The sequence below is a fragment of the Globicephala melas genome, chromosome 20 (genome assembly GCF_963455315.2).
Source record: "Globicephala melas chromosome 20, mGloMel1.2, whole genome shotgun sequence".
Classification (NCBI taxonomy): domain Eukaryota; kingdom Metazoa; phylum Chordata; class Mammalia; order Artiodactyla; family Delphinidae; genus Globicephala; species Globicephala melas.
This window is the reverse complement of record NC_083333.1, coordinates 43,627,730-43,645,759: the sequence shown is the minus strand read 5'-3', so window position 1 is coordinate 43,645,759 and position 18,030 is coordinate 43,627,730. Positions and strand designations below refer to the sequence as shown.

The 18,030-nt window shown below is 35.0% G+C and overlaps 1 protein-coding gene across 1 annotated transcript in view; it reads left to right on the top strand.

The window, feature by feature from the left end:
* The window catches only part of SKAP1 (src kinase associated phosphoprotein 1), a 276,251-nt gene that overhangs the window by 74,835 nt on the left and 183,386 nt on the right, over positions 1–18,030 (top strand). The window contains exon 4 of the mRNA XM_030839839.2: positions 2,620–2,736. Coding sequence (XP_030695699.1) covers positions 2,620–2,736 — 117 coding nt within the window. The remainder of the gene's footprint in view (positions 1–2,619; positions 2,737–18,030) is intronic.

Genomic DNA, 18,030 nt, shown 5'->3' with positions numbered 1-18,030 from the left:
TGTTTCCCCCTTTGCAACCATTTTTAGTACTGACCTAGGCTCTGTTTATGCTGCATTGAGTTGGATACTTTGGCGTATGCTTTATGGAGTCATGGTCTTGCATTTAGCACAGAGGTAGCTGTTAAAAGCCCACCTTGGGTAACTATATTTAGATACCATAGGAATCACATGGAAGTGACTTTTCCATCTGATGTTAGTAAATCAGATGGCAGGTATTTTGGATAAGACTTTAAAAATGGAAGCCCTAAACGTAACTGGATTGGATCCTGGGACAGAAAAAGGAAATTAGTAGAAAAACTGGTGAAATCCAAGTAAAGTCTGTAGTTTAGTTAATAGCAATGTACCAATGCTAATTTCTTGGTTTTGACAAGTATACACTAGTTATGTAAGAAGCTAACATTGGGAAAACTGGTTGAACAGTATATAGGAACTCTTTGTACTGTCTTTGCAATACTTATAATAAATCTAAAACTATTTGAAAATTTAAAAGTTCATTAAAAACAACAACAGGGCTTCCCTGGTGGCGCAGTGGTTGAGAGTCCGCCTGCCGGTGCAGGGGACACGGGTTCGTGCCCCGGTCCGGGAAGATCCCACATGCTGCGGAGCGGCTGGGCCCGTGAGCCATGGCCGCTGAGCCTGCGCGTCCGGAGCCTGTGCTCCACAACGGGAGAGGCCACAACAGTGAGAGGCCCGTGTACCGCAAAAAAAAAAAAAAAAATCACGAAATAAAACAAAGCCCCTCCTTATTTGCTTAAAAAAAAAAAAAGCCTGGACTGCTAAAATATCTAAGAGTAAATTTGTCAAATTTTTGAAGCATGCAGAAAACTTTGAGTCTAAAGTGATAGCTGATAAATAATACTCAGTATATCCTACAAGTGTTTAATTTTGCTTGGCAACCCAAACTACTACTTTTTTTTAATGGATTTTGGTTTGGCTCAGAAATTTTAAATTCCTTTAACCTCACAGCTCACTTTTGGGTTACCTGCCAGGCAGTCCATTTAGATTGTCTTGATAAAATAATTTCAGTAGATTTGCAGTGGTGTTAAGTGGGATAGGGAGGGTGGGAGGGAGACGCAAGAGGGAGGGGATATGGGGATATATGTATACGTATAGCTGATTCACTTCGTTATACAGCAGAAACTAACACACCATTGTGAAGCAATTATACTCCAATAAAGATGTTTTAAAAAGAAATTTGAGTATGTTAACCCTCCGTTCAGTATTTGAGAATTTTTCTGCTTATAATAGAAATTTCACAGTGGTACTTCAGCAGAACTATAAGCTTTGTGTCTTGATCAAGTAACCTAGTAAAGTAGAGAGCATTTCTTTTGATTCCAACCAGTGACTGTTGTGTGAGGTTGTTTGTTTTTTTAATTTTACTTTTATTCTCCACAATAAACTCCATGGTTTATTTTTAAAGTCCTATATCTGCAGGTGTTCAACTCAGTTATGGACATCTACCTACCATTGAGCGTATGTAGAAGAGTCTAGATATGATCATCTAATTTATGGAACGAGAAGGCTACCGTGATTCGCTTTTAATCATTTTATATACTCCCTATCCTTCTAGTTTAATTGTAGGAAATAAACCTTTAAAGTGAGGCAATTTAGATTCTATGTAGGTTGTTGTTTGGTTTCACTGCTCCCTAGTTGAAATCCAGGGCCAAAACTCTACAGTGTTTACTGAGATTAGCACTGCCGATTTCCTTTGGAAATTAGTATCTGAGATAATATTAAATTCAGTTGAAAATCCTCTTTTCAAGTTTGTGAAATGAACTGAGCAGCTGTTGGTGTCCTTTTATCAGCAGACTGTACCTCTGTTTGGGGGATTTTAAGGAAAGCCATTTGCAGTGCATAGCCTTTTCTTCTGGTTTCTGAATGAGCTAACATCTTCCTTTAAACCTTTTAAAGTATCACAATAGCATGGGCCACTTCTACAAAATATAATCCAGTGTATGTTGAAAACACCCAAAAGAGATTAGCATTGTTTTAATTGCATAACTCGGTATTGTATATATATTGCCTTTCATCGAAGCCATTTTACAGAACAAATATTATCTTCATAGGGCTTTTGGAATTCCTAAGAGCTTGGCTGCATAGGCTGTAAACGAGAATTGTAAAGAGAACTTCCTTAAGATTGCAAAACAAGTAGCGATTGAAATTGGAATAGTGCAGCTTCTAATTTTACTTCTCTTATTTTTCAAAAAAGGAAAGAATATTGACCTTGCTACATTATATTATGTATAGAAGTTTAACCCTTTATGTAATTTATTCTATTTCATTTGGAAATAGAGGCATTCAGGGTAAAGGTTGTAATTAATGGGATATTTATATAGCTATGTTTTCATTTTAAGTGTGATGGAGAAGTTTCTTTCTGTGGCAACAGTTCTCCTCATTTTAAGCTAACAGTTTCTAAGTTCTAGTTAGTTAGCCGAATGGAAAATTTCCCATCCAGGTAGGTTGGTTCTTGAATTTATTTATGTTTCTCCTGTGTTAATGGATAGTGGCCACGTCCATCAAGTAAAATATACATATTTTTTGGTGAATACCAGAAGGAATCTACAAAGACTTTTATAAAGATGTCAAAAGTACGACCTTTTTTCTTTTTTTGTCCCTCAGGGGGAGACCAAGCTGAAAATTACCTTGGACAGGACAGCTCCGATGATAATCACAGTGGAACTCATGGCCCTTCTCTCACATCAGATGCACCGTTTTTGTCAGATTATCAGGATGAGGGTGAGTGTCATCTTTCTGGCTTTAGGATAACCATACTTTTATGCTTTTTGTCCTGGGGTCTTTGCCTTTGGTCATTTTCAATCCAGCAGCCTTCAGAAGGTTCTCTGTGTTGGTAAACACTAGTTCGCAAAGAACAATTATTTGTTTCATTATAGTGCTGATCCTCCTAGTAATTCAATAGTTCTGAAGTTAATATACTTAGGGAAACACTAATTCCATATTGGAGCGGGAAGACATCATTATTGATCTTTCTATAAGAACGGTAGCTGAAAAGCTAAGAGGGCATTTTAAGATTGCAGAGCCCATCTTAGCATTCTTTCAGATTTTTTAGCTTCACTGAGTTTCATGAGAATTAGAGCTTTCATTTAATGATTATTAGTTTATTGATTTATTGTGGATTATTTGAGACCCTTGAGCTTATCATATTATAATAAGATATCATTTTTACCCATGCTTTCACATACCTCTGACCATATTGGTGTTGCTCAAGGGGAAGGGAAAGCCACAAGAACCATAATGCAAATCTTCCTGGAGCATCAGTTTTATTTGAAGATTTGGGAATGGGAAGAGTTAAATAATTCAACCCTTATAAACATTATATTAGAAACACATTGCTATGTAACAGAGTGGAATGAAAATATATATGAATTTTTAAGATACATGAATATAAAAGTTTTGGCGTGGTGGCTGCCAGTTTCTGGCTCAGGCTCAGCTATTCCAGGGGTGGGAGGTTCACAGTGCCTCTTCTGGCATTTGGCCGCTTGACCAGAAGGTTTGATCATCACTGATACACACTTATCTTATCAAAGTCTCTCTTGTGCCTTTGCAGTGTGGGTGGGGGGGGAGGTAGAAATGCTACTAAACTGAATATTAAATTGAAAGCTTATTATTCACTTAGGGATTGGGAGTAAAGTTGGTAAATTATTCCTTATTTTTCTTTATTAGTCTGTGATCTTTCTATTTATTTTTCTTCCAAATTTCCCTCCAACTTTGGCATTTTCCAAGTGTTCGTAATCCCTACCTTCCCTTCTCTTTCTAATTTATCACTAATTCTTATTTCATTTGGCCCTTTCAGTGATTCATATTTTCTCCCTTTCATTGAATTGATAACCACCAAATGAGAACTATGGATTCAGTCACACAGAAACAGTGTATTTTGCTTGAGCTTTGTGTACTAGCACAATTAGTAATACCCAAGTTTTAGAAATTGGGCCTTAATGTGAGATCTGTATATTGGTTCAGGTAAAAACATTGTTTGGATTGAAAGCTTAATAATTACATTGGTAGCTGATTAATAATTATAGAAAATTAACAGTGCAAAACATTTTAAAAAAATCAACCTTTCATTTGTTTTTGATCAATCTAATGCTTGACAGAATTAGAACAATAGTACCTCATTAATGCATAGGTCACTTATTTGGTATTTCCAACTTTCCCAAACACAGCTGAGAACACAATAAGTAAGCCAGAAAGACCTCTAAGTGAAAATAGATGTTCCTGAGTCCCAGGTTAACATTTATGTACCTTACTCCTGGAAAAGCCTCTGAGGCCCTCACTGGGGATTCCTCTTCTTACAAATGTCTAACCATTACAGTGTTTTGATTTCTCAGACCACACAGTAGAGTGAAGCATCCAATTAGAAGAAAAAGTACTGTAAAGGCATCAATTAACAAATAACATTGAGGAAAGAAACACGAAAACAATTAAAATTTGTTATAGAAAACAAAATCTATAAATAAAACTTTTTTTTTTTTTTTTGGCTGTACCACATGGCTTGTGAGATCTTAGTTCCCCGACCAGGGATCGAACCTGTGCCCTCAACAGTGAAAGTGTGGAGTTCCAACCACTGGACCACCAGGGAATTCCCACAAAATTTATATAAGAGCTAAAATAACATAGTAGCCTGGGGCCATATTGTACTGGAGAGAGAAATGACCCAAACTCTCCCCTAAGAGCTCAGTACCTTAATAAGGTAAAACTTTTAGCTAGCCTTTATTGAGCACTTACTATATACGTTGCATTTGTGTTCTAAGTACTTTGCACTTATCATCATTTAATCCTCAGAACAGCCCTAAGAAGTAGGTATTAGAATTATCCTCAATTTACAGATAAGGAAACTGAGACCTAGGGAAGTTAACTTACAAACTGAGACCTAGGGAAGTTAACTTATCTAAGATCGAATAGCTAGTAAGTAGTGTTACCAGGATTTATGTCTACACAGTCTTGTTCTAGAACCTCTGCTCATAACCACTCTGCTATCCTTACCACTATCCTTATCTAAGTTATCAAAAAAGATGAGGGCTTCCCTGGTGGTGCAGTGGTTGAGAGTCCACCTGCCGATGCAGGGGACATGGGTTCGTGCCCCGGTCCCGGAAGATCCCACAGGCCATGTAGCAGCTGGGCCCGTGAGCCATGGCCGCTGAGCCTGCGCGTCCAGAGCCTGTGCTCCGCAATGGGAGAGGCCCGCGTACCGAAAAGAAAAAAAGATGTATTCATATTCCAGATATTTTGGTTAAGACTGTATAGATACACATAGTATGTTTAAAATATTTTCATTAAAAATAGTTGAAATTAAAGAAAGTAATTAGTGTTGAAAGAGGTAAACCTATTACCTGGAAAATTCCATAGTGGAAACTTTGTTCCATAATAGTTCCCCAATAGTATTTTTACTTAATAGATTTTTATTTTCAGTTCTGTGCGTACAAGTTAACAGAATTCCCAAAGTGACACTGTCAATGGTAGAGGTAGGAATAGACTTGTTTGTGTTAAAAATTTGACTGTAGGATGATGAGATAATGTTTAAATATGAGTTGCTGCAAAGCATTGAATCTAGCACAGTGCCTGAGTGCCTGATGCATAATAGGCACAATAAATGTTTGTTTCCTTTCCCTGAAAAATAAAGATATGTACATTTCCTGTGAAATTAAAGAGAAGCTTATAAAGATGTTAAAATTTTAAGTAAACTTTATATCCTATTTAACTAGTTTGCACCATTATGGAGAACAGTAATACTTGATATGCTATTTATTCATTATTTTAACAAAAACTTATTTAGAGATTATAAGGTAATAGCAAGGCACTGTGCTAAGCTGTTAGTGAAATAGGCAGTAAAAAGTCAAACACAGTCCCTGCCCTCATGGAGCTGTCCGTCTCATTGGGAAAACACACTATTAACAAGTTGACAAATGGACAAATATAAAGTCAGTGTCTTCACTTGCTGATGAGACAGCTAGGGTGATCCTTTAGGAAGAAAAGATTTTTCTAAAATTTTCTTTGTGGTGACATTATTTTAGACTTTTGGAATTTTTATTTTTATTATAAAAATGAAAGGCCACTGTTAAAATATTTCAGCTTTGTTGCTTTCCACCTCTAGCCAGAGCAGTGTCCTAAACGAACAGCAATGCAAGGACACACAGTCTGACCCATTTGCCCATAACTCCAGTGATGAGAAGCAGTAACCATGGTACATGTCGTGTTTGGGTCACGCTTTTGTGAAAACTACAAAGAGCTCTAGAAGAATATAGAAACCTGGCCAGGTGCACTGCATAAAATAAAAACCAAGGTTACAAGCTAAACCATGCATAAAAATGAGAGCATGTTGCTACCTAATCACAATTCCTTCTCTGCTTCCTTAGTAAGTGCTGTCAGTCTCAGAATGTCAGGCTATAGCCTATGGAGAGACACCTACAAATAAGAGCATAACCCCATCATTAGGAGTGAAAACTTGCTAACAAGTAATAATATTTAGATTTATAGACTTAGGAAGGCATTGTTTCTACCATATTGAAGGAAAAAAATTTAGTATGAAACATTCAGTACCATAACTATAAAAAAGCCAGCCAACTCTGAAGCTCAAGATCTGATTGCTTTCATCATCCAAAATGTACAATATATTTTAATGTGTCTATAAATTTATTTCATTAGTATTATGAAGAACCCCCATGTACATACATTTTTTAAAGATGGGTTAGGGAAAATGATTGTTCTATAAAAGGCTATAGTAACTCCTTCTCGAAGAAAAGGAAAAAATAAAATTATTTTATAAGGGAAGAAACCTAAAATCTATAATATTGTATTATGTATCATGTATTATTACATTCTAATTAAAGAAAAGGTAATGAATGGTATTGGGCAGATATGTCTGGGAAGAAGTGAGAAAGAATGTTTTTATAATTTATTTTTACATCGGGATGTTTAAAGGTTAGAAAACGTTCTTATTCTCCAGCAAAATAAAAAATAGAATTGGAAAAGTAAAGACCTGTGATAAATGAAGAGCCTTTATCGACCAACTTATTAAATGCTACTTGATTTAAAAGAAATTTTAGACCTGCTAATGTACCAGTAGTGGCCATTTTCAACTCCGTGCCTTTTCTGAAAGATACATTAAAAAACAGAATATTTTGAAAATAAAGAGAATCAGTTTTTTATGGCTTTATTTTTAGCACTTTTTAAAAACATTTCTCTGCTTTCAACTTGGTTCTGAAATAGAAGTCAGTTTTGGATTTAATATTATGAATAACAGACTAGCTTTTGTTGATCGTTGTGTGCTTTATTTCTATAATAATAAAAACAGGAATAAGAAATTATTTTAATATCTTCTCTGAGGGAAAGAAGAATATATTTTAAACAAAACTTTTATTATTCTGAAATTAAAATGAAAGTTTAATTTATTGATTAGATTTTTGTGGCTGGAATTCATGCTTGTCTTAAGTTTCTTTGTACCAAAATTAGAATCTTAGAGTCTGAGAGCTGGAAAAGATGATGGTCATCTAGTAACAGGAGCAATTTATTGAGCACTTACTATGCTGTACTAAGTGCTTTTCGTGGATTATCTCATTTAATTCTCAAACCAGCTCAAAGAGGAAGGAACTGTTATCCCCATTTTACAGATAAAGAAATTAAATGAATTGGCAAGGATGACATGCCTAATCTATGGGAGGTAGTGGGTGGGGGTAGGATTCCAGTAGATTCCAAAGCTGCTGCTTTTTGAAGACCTCTGATTAGCTGGTTGTTTGACTTCTGAAACACCCACTCTTATGGGCTTTATGTATCATTCTCTTATTGCTTTTATTTCACCGAATATAATGTTTATTTAAAAATAAATGTGTTCAAAGGTAATTATCCTCTAAAAACTGCTTTAACTGCATCGTGCAAAATTTGATATGTACTAATTTCATTATAATTCATAATTCCATTCTAAGTATTTTGTAATTTCTTTTGATACCCTTTTTAACCTATGTGTTATTTAGAAGCGTTTTTGTGTGTTTCTTCCTGGTTTTTGTTTTGATTTGTTTTGTTTTAGTTTCTAGGGGTTTCTTAATCTGCTTTATTTATTTTTATTTTTCTAATTTTATTATGTAAGAGCCTAAAAACATAATATATGCTATTTATATTCTTTAGACTTTATTGAGACTTCTTTTGTCGCCTAGTAATAGTTTGTGCTTATGGGCTATGTGCATTCTGAAGCATTCATTGAATACACTCTTAACTATTTCTATACTTGTAAATAATGTTCTTCAGATCTTTTGTATCCTAGCTTTCCTTTTATCTGCTGGAAAGCTTGTGTTAAAATTTCCAATTATAGTTGTAGATTTATCCATTTTTTCCCTGTTTTGTTTTACATTCTCAAGGTCATGTTTTAGATACTTATAAAGAGGTCTAATTATTTTAAAAGGTTTCCTCTTATTGAGCTGAAATCCTATCGCTAGAACTTCTGCTAATTAAGCTAGTTTTGCCATCTAAGTCTACTCATAGCACCCCTGATAGAGTTTGTATTCAATGAGGATAAAAAATGTTTGTTCACAAGCCAGTTTGAGACCCCATTGCTATGAGTTGTGTATAAGGCCTGATTTTACTGTATAAATTATATTGTTTCACAGAATAAATAAACTGTACTTCTTACAATGTTTACAGAGGTATGTGAATTAATGGTGCAGTGATTAGTAGTAAGTGACCTCTCTGATCAGGTAAACCATAGGCTGAATGCTGCTGACAGCTTTGGAGGAAAATGCGTGTGTTTTATGGCTGCTTTACTTGGAATGTTAAAAACCTATTGCAGGCTCAGTCATTGGTACCCTGGTAGGTTGAAAGAGTTAATGGCTTAAAAACAGCAAACCATTTGCTTCCTTCTCACTGACAGGGTCAAGCCCATTACTTTCTTCGTGTGTATTTTTCTTAAATTACACAAACTATATGAACATATTTAGAGTTGTTAATTCCTTTTTATTCTATTATATGGAGATAACGAAAGTGACTCAGATAGTCCCTCTCCATATATGATTATGTAAATAAACATACATACATTCAAACAAGCATTTATCTCATTTTCTTTTTATTCTTCAGACACTTGCTTTCATCTTTGTTGCATGCAGGTATATTTTTCTTTAATAAAGGCACATGACTCCTGTCACCCCTAACAGAAGTTATATCCATGTGTTTAGAGTACACACTGTGGAACACAAAACTGATTTCCGTGTCTGTGTTTTGAGGGCCAAAGAACAAATTCCTACTGTAAAACACATACTTTCATGAGCATGGTAGATTTCTGAACAAGTTTCTGTTGGCTCCAGGTGAGTCCATCAGATTTCAGATCATTGGGAGAAATTAAGGACTCAATGGTGAGTTAACTGTGATAAGGGTAAGTAAGCTGTCACTCAGGATTGCAGTGGCCTCCTTCATGAAGATAAATGTCTTATTAGATCTAAGACATCATGTCGTTTATATAGTCTGGTATAAATCACAGATGAAGATGACAAACTAGGTATCAAAGTTGACAGTAATTTATATAACTTAAACAAATGATTACCAAGGATTATACATGTTTTGTGAAGAATAAGAAAACAATAACAATTATCTGTCTATGAACTACCCATTTTTCATTCTTCAGCCCAGCATGTTGGGCTGTTGGTGCGTGTTTAAACTCTAATGTTCTGTCCAGTGCTCAGTAAAGCACTTTCACGTGTGTTGATGGTTGGATATCTTACATAATGCTTCTTTCACTAGGAAAAACTCCTTGCAAATTTAACCCATGCTTTAACATTAAAACCATGGCATTTTAGAGATGGAAGAGACTTGGTAATCACCTGATCTAATCTCTGTTTTACCAAAGAGGAAACTACATTTTTAAAAAGGCTGAGTGCCTGGTCTTATGGTCAGCAAGACAGAACCAGTACAGAAACCAGGACCTGGCTGTGGCCTCCCCTGACCCATACTATGTACCTCCCCTCCCCTGCATGATCTCAGCATGCTTTTCAGTGCAGACCCAAATAGCTTTGCCTGACTATGGGCCTTAAGCTATTTCTCACAAGTTTCAGTTAAGTCCTTCAGACATGTGTGTCTCTCTGGCCTATGTATGTTCTTTTCTTCTTCCCAGGATGATTTGGAAGCACTATATTTTATAAAGAATTTCAAAGGGCTCCATAAAGCTAACAATTATAACTGTGAACAGCATACAATTAGTTATTGAATTGACACAGAACTAATTCATTATCTTTTTTGGCCTTTTTGTCCATGTTATAGATTTTAATATACTGCCAATAAAGAGTTAGTTATTGAATACCTATATTGAATACCTTTATTCAATCATGAGTTTAGAGGCTGTGCGGAGGATACAAAAAGAAATAAGATGTGATTCCTTTCCTTAGTGAGCAAATAATCTAGCTGAAGAGAGAAGACTAGACACCCCCACTATAAAGTATATGGTACATAATCACAAGGGCTGATTTTCAGGGACAGAGTTTTCAGAAAAAAAAACAACTGGTTGGACTTGCAGTGGTTTGGAAGAAAGTCAAGATAAGATTTGGCCTGTGCTGTAGCCAAAGTGTTTTTAGAAATCTTTTCCAGACTGGGAATATGAGCAAAAGTCCATTCTTTGAAAGGTCAAACAGTTTTTGAGCTTCCACTATAATTAGTAGTGAAGTAACGGTGGCCATCTTTAAATGCAAATAGTTGATTTTTAAGTGAGTGATTTGGCTGATGAGATTAAGCTTTTTCATATTGCCTCAAGTATTCTTTGTTTCTCTCCAAATTCTAAACTAGTCAGTGAGTGTAATGGTAATATGAAAGCCCTGGAATATGATTACTGAAGTTGTTAGTGTGGTCATTACAGTGGTGGTAAAATGATATACAGTGGTTTGGTTGCTAATGTAGTATATTTATCTGATTGATATATAAATGAGTCAGAGGCAGATCATCCTTCTTCAAGCCCCAAAGCCACTGACCATTTTTATCTCAAAGTTTAATATTCACTTAAATGTGAAGGAATTTTGTTTAAGCATAAAACTTTCAGGCCAAGTATATAGATACATATACTTAATTTATATAAGTATAAATTTATACTTAATATATATTATGCTTTATATATATATATATTTTTTTAGCCATTTCTTCATGCTTTGGTGATCTTTGTTTTCCTACTAGCCATAAATTCTTTTGCTTTATCATAGAACTCTGACTTTTCAAGTGAAAACTAAATGTTAGTAATGCTGTTTAAAACAATGCTGAAACCTGTTAATCTAGAATATTATTGTCTACTAGGGGAAGATTGTTGAATTCACAAGCTATAATTACACTTATGGTCTACACTGACTTTCTGACTTTGAGTGACAGTCTTTTTTATGTTAGGTCCTAAGTAGCTTTAACCCAGATACATTAGCCTAGTGGGAAAGAAAGATTATACAAAGTGGTTTCTCTGACTTGTAAAATTGGGATTTATAGGGGAGTTGTTCCTTCATGGAAAGTTTTCACTTATAGAAGCCTTTAGCCAATTATTTGCAGACCCATTTCTATGAGCTGTTAGGATATAGCTTATATGGTATGGTATATTTTAATGGAATGCTCTAAGAAATAAACATCATTGTCATAGTTAATTTCGCAATTACGTTATTTCATAATAATACTCCAGATTTTGTTTTAATCAAAAAAGCATAGCGTTGGGGCTTCCCTGGTGGCGCGGTGATTGAGAGTCCGCCTGCCAATGCAGGGGACACGGGTTCGTGCCCCAGTCCGGGAGGATCCCACGTGCCGCAGAGCGGCTGGACCCGTGAGCCATGGCCACTGAGCCTGCGCGTCCGGAGCCTGTGCTCCGCAATGGGAGAGGCCACAACAGTGAGAGGCCCGCGTACCGCAAAAAAAAAAAAAAAAGCATAGGGTTAACTGGGATCATGAGTGCTCCTTTCTACAAATGACCATTATCATCATTGTAAGACATTTATGAACGCCCAAGAACATAGTTGGGCCTAGAGATTGTCACAGTTTAGGGAAAAAAATCACTTGAGTTATCTAATCTAGCCCTTCTGATGAAGTCACATCATTCTTACTAATATCTCATTTAATTAATTATCAAATATAGCCATTATGCTCTATATTCTTCCTTTGCAGGACATATTTCCCACCCAACTATTATTACTAATTTATTCTTCATGTCTAACCTAAACTTTTCCTTCCTTAGTTTCAGGCCGTTGCTCTTTTCTGTACCATCTTCCGAGACTGAATAATTCCCCTAATTCATTTATATTGTTACCTTTAGAAGATACTTAAAGACTGTGAACATTCATCCCCAGAGTCTTCACTTTTCCAAACTACATAAATTTCAGTTCCCTTAATCCTTACTTCACTTTGCCCCTGTAATACTCTCCAATTTTGGGGCATTTTATCACATTCCTTGATATTTTCCATTCCCAGGGCATCACCTAACCAAGAAAGCTGCCTTTTGGGGAGGGAACCACTAAAGTGTAAAATCTCATATAAACCACTTGGAAGATGCCTAAGTGTTTATTTGATGTTGGTGTTGGTGATCATCTGGTGGGCATGCCAGTGTAGTGCTTGCTTTGGCATATGTTGGGATATATGTGTATTTTAATGCCTTAATGTATTATGGCCTGTTGTAATTGAATGTCTATAAAGTAGCAGTTAAAAGGGTTTTATAGACCTTAGAAGAGATTAGAATTCTCTAGCCCCCTCTTGTGGTAAAAGAAAATACAACTTTTGAGCTTTTCTGGATTGTTTTGTTGTAGTTGACTTCCAAGGCTGAGATACATAAGTTCTCAACATGGGAGCATATGGAATGAATCCAAGAATTTAAAAATTATATACTATTACATATAAAAATTATATACATACATATATATATATATCCAAGAACATACTCACACTCAGATCTGAGAAGATACTGTTCTTTTATTAAGGCCCTAAAACCTAAAAGATATTACTTTCTTACAACTATCATTTCAGTATATTCTTATTACACAAGTCAGGAGGAGGACAAATAAAACCATAATCTTGAGGGGTTTATATTCCTAAATAGGTAAATGAGGGAGGCTTGAATATGAATTTTAAACCAAATTTACAGGTATTTTTTTTCTTTGCCATTAAAAATGGATATTGTTAGCATTTCTAACAGATATCCTATATCTCCTATAACAAATTAATTTTACCAGCTTTGTAATTTATTATTGTAACATGCCTTCTATGAATTTCAGATATATATAAATGTCTAGTAAATAGCAAACAGATGAAGGGAAGACTGAACTGGTATGCAAATGAGTTCATGCGTATTGCCTATGGAAAAAATTTCTACATGTAGCACAAAATTATGTTTGTTTTTCTAGGAGGCCACTAAAAGTAACACTTCTGTTCTGCCTTGGAATAGTTGGTCTACAGACAAGAACCAGTGAAGAGTTGCTATTAATATACCTTACATGGCAATCCAGGAGGCGAAAAGATTAAAATTAGACACTGCCCCTCAGTAGTTTTTTTTTAAAGCTACTCGAAAAACTTGAGTAATGGTTAAGGTAGGCTGCCTTTATGCTCAAGCCACAGTCTAATGAAAAACATGGGGTCCTATTTAGCAGTTCTGAGAACTTAGAAATAAATTTGAGACCATGCTTTGTTAATATTAAATTTTTTAGAAGAAAATATTTAATATTATGCTAATTGAGGAAGTACAAGAGAAGAATGCCATAGACATAGCAGGACAAAATGAAAAAGGGTTGGTCACAGGTGAAATAAGTGAGAATAGCATAATGATTTAAATATTAAATAGGAAACTGGTAGTTTTGACTGATTATCTTTTTTCTCCCCCGCTTGAAGAGATGATATTGGTTATTTTTTTTCAAATAGGGAAATTAGTTCACTTTATGTGCTTCTCCCTTAAGACGTATGAATAAAATTTTATTCTCAGCTATTTGTTAATTTTTAGTATTGGTACTCCTCTGAACACCTGAAGACAAAATTTAACAAACCTAAAGATGAAATCCCTTAATAACAAAGCATTTATGGATCTTCATAGGAAGAGTCTATCTTTTCCACTTTTTACAAAACAGTAATTTGACATAAAATTTTTGAGATTTATCTGTAATCAGCTTAGGTGATCTTATACACCCCTATTGCCTGATCTGTATCAGGTTTCTCAGGCAGCTGCTGGATCTGATTTTTTTTTCATGTTAAGGCTGTACTTTTCACGAGATAGACTAAATTGTGGACTTTCTTAAAAACTTTGGAACATTCTTATGTGAGTAGAGATGCGGAAAATGGCCCTTAGTTATACGTGTGTATTTCAGTTGATTTGGTCATCAAAGAATTGCGACTGATCTTGGATACACATTCTTTGACTATTGATTTAAAATTAAGCATATATACTTTCACAGAGCTCAAGTGTACCTTTCTTACTTTGAGGTAAGTCTTTACTTGGCTATTGGAAAAAGATTCATTTTAGAAAAATTGTTTATGAACTCAGATTTATTAATCAGTTAAAGATTTTTATTCTTTCTTTTAGCATTAAAATTAGGGAGATTAAAATGACCAATTTCTTGGATAGTTACAGTTAATAACATTATAATATAGAAACTGTTTGCAAATATTTGACTTTGTAGCTATAGGGAGGTGTCAGAGGGTTTGCTGGAGTGTCATGGTCATTGTCAAAGTGTAGGATAGAAGAGATTTTCCTAGAAAGCCAAACTTTCTAGGAACTTAACAAAGTTCTTGTTAAGTGTCTTACTATAAATAATTATTATTTTCCTTATCATATCATTAAAGCTGAAAGTAAGACAGATTACATATTTCTTCCTTGCTTTTTCACTCTGTATGTGCAAGTGCCTTCAGCTGCAAAGAAAAATTTCCTAAGGAACACTAGGGCAACTCAAGGAGCTCGTCATGTGAAATCCTTTGCACGTTTGTTTCTTCAAGAATAACAAATTTATTTAAATTTGGTAGTGTTGTTTTTAAGCGTTTCTCCCTTAATTTGGAATTCTTTAAAATTCCCTTTTGATTTAGGATGAGACATAAAAAGGAGCCAAAGAAACTTCTTACTGTCTTTTTCACTTGTTCAAATCCTGCTTTTCAAAAAACCAACTTCTCACTGCTTTTATATTTTTTCCATGGATAGATTATCAAATTATAATTTAACTCTAAATATATATTAACTTTTTAAAAGGTATGTTTCGTTTAGTGTTACGAGACAATATATATGGCTTGTCTTACCAGTGGAAAAACATTTTACAGCTATATAAGAAGTCCCAGCTTTATCTAAATGAGAGAGAAAGGTACATGCATGAATAATGACTTTGCATATCGGGTGCAAAGAAACTTAGAACAAATGTTGGAAAGGTTGATATTAATTCCAGTTTAGTTAGGAAGGCTAGGTTACTCCACTAAATATACATAGTAAAACTAAATGCAGACTAACTTGCAAAGGTACATAAATTTATAAACTTAGGATGTTTACATTTTATATCTGATGGTGGCCTTCCTTCAGCATTTTTGTTGTTTCTTATACTCTTTTTGTTTGTTTTAAGAAGTTAGTTAAGGAAAAATTGCTGGAATTGCAGAAGTAAATTCTAACAGTTGAGTTAGTAATTACAGCGCATTTTACAGTTCCTTATGATTGTTACTAGTGTTGCTGTTATAACAGGTACAGTATGAATCACTGTGCAGAGTGTTGCAGGGATCCTGGTCTAAGCGCTACAGAGGCCAGACCTAGGTAAAAACTTGCACAACTTTAAGGTTACTTTTCCTATGTGGAATAGGCAAAAACTGAGTTCTGATTTAGTTATAATGTTCTTTAAACTCTTACCCAAGTTATCACTGACAACAATTCTAACATATTCCGTTTTTCAGTCCAAATGATATAAGACCATATTGAGTATGATTTTCAATATATGGCAAAGGTATAAAATTAAAAAGAAGTTTCCATAAAATTTTTTGCACACTCTGCTAAATGAATTATTGAACTTCCAATAAAGACTTTTTTTAAACTCTAAAAAGCGGTATGGGTTTTATTTTTCCCTCAATCCTTTCAGCTCTCATAAATGTCCCCATGAAAGCTATATCCGCAGGGTTAGAAAAGAATATATTCTATAATATTTACCCGATCAGGAAGATTTTTAAAATGTGGCATCTCAGTGTGAGATATTGACTGAGGGGGCTGGCAGGTTTACTGGCCTGGCAGATACAGCAGGTTAGCAGTAAATCCATGTGGTAAAAAACCCCTGAGAAGTTTTTGATTAAGAAAATTTTACTATCCTTTTAAAATGAAATATGCTGGTCATTTTTTAAGTGATAAAAGCAGATATTTTATGTTGTTGTCTGAGTCAGATTCTGAAATATATTTTAATGAGTTTGTTGTATGAAAGTTCCTGGATTTCTAAGATGCTAACTTGAATTATCAGTCCATAGTCCAGCATATCCAGATAACATGTAAAAAGAAATGATAAAAATAAGCTTATTCAGCAAAAATAAAAATAAAATTTTACATCTAAAGCTAGAAAACCTGCATTCAGACAAGAGTTAATATTGTTATTCTTTTATAAATGTTATCGGTGACTTAGAGATGTAATAATATTCTGAACTCTGCTTAATGGTGAAATTAAAGAAAAATATTCAAAATAACAAATGTAATTTAAAATATTTGTAGTTTCTAAGAGCAAACTAAAATTATGAGGTAGTTCTTTTAGTGCATTACAGGTTACATTTCTACTTAGAGTCAATGAGAGCAATAATTAATTTAAAACATAATGTGACGAGACTCTGTTAAGTGATAAACAATTTTTTTGGGAAGATAAATTTAGAAATAATATTTTATATAGAAGTTCACCATTAAAGTTTATAATTTATTGAGAATTAAATTTTGAGGATGGTGCCTGCTCCCTCGAAAAGCCACATGCTCAATGAATATATTATCTCCCTCCTCAGATGTTTCATTAACAAGTTCTTGAATTTTACATAAAAGCTAGTGTTTACAAAAATAAACTCAAAATGGATTAAAGACCTAATTGTAAGGCCAGACACAATAAAACTCTTAGAGGAAAACATAAGCAGAACACTCTATGACATAAATCACAGCAAGATCCTTTTTGACCCACCTCCTAGAGAAATGGAAATAAAAACAAAAATAAACAAATGGGACCTAATGAAACTTAAAAGCTTTTGCACAGCAAAGGAAACCATAAACAAGATGAAAAGACAGCCGTCAGAATGGGAGAAAATATTTGCAAATGAAGCAACTGACAAAAGATTAATCTCCAAAATATACAAGCAGCTCATGCAGCTCAATATCAAAAAAACAAACATCCCAATCCAAAAATGAGCAGAAGACCTAAATAGACATTTCTCCAAAGAAGATATACAGATTGCCAACAAACACATGAAAAGACGCTCAACGTCACTAATCATTAGAGAAATGCAAATCAAAACTACAATGAGGTATTACCTCACACCGGTCAGAATGGCCATAATCAAAAAATCTACAGGGCTTCCTTGGTGGCGCAGTGGTTGGGAGTCCGCCTGCCGATGAAGGGGACACGGGTTCGTGCCCCGGTCCGGGAAGATCCCACATGCTGCGGAGCGGCTGGGCCCGTGAGCCATGGCCGCTGAGCCTGCGCGTCCGGAGCCTGTGCTCCGCAATGGGAGAGGCCACAACAGTGAGAGGCCCGCGTACCGCAAAAAAAAAAAAAAAAAAATCTACAAACAATAGATGCTGGAGAGGGTGTGGAGAAAAGAGAACCCTCTTGCACTGTTGGTGGGAATGTAAACTGATACAGCCACTATGGAGAACAGTATGGAGGTTCCTTAAAAAACTAAAAATGGAACTACCATGTGACCCAGCAGTCCCACTACTGGGCATGTACCCTGAGAAAACCATAATTCATGTTTAAAAAAAGTCATGTACCACATAGATGTAGAGGATGGACCTGAGGACACGTGGAGGGGGAAGAGTAAGCTGGGACGAAGTGAGAGTGGCATGGATATATATACGCTACCAAGTGTAAAATAGCTCGTGGGAAGCAGCCACATAGCACA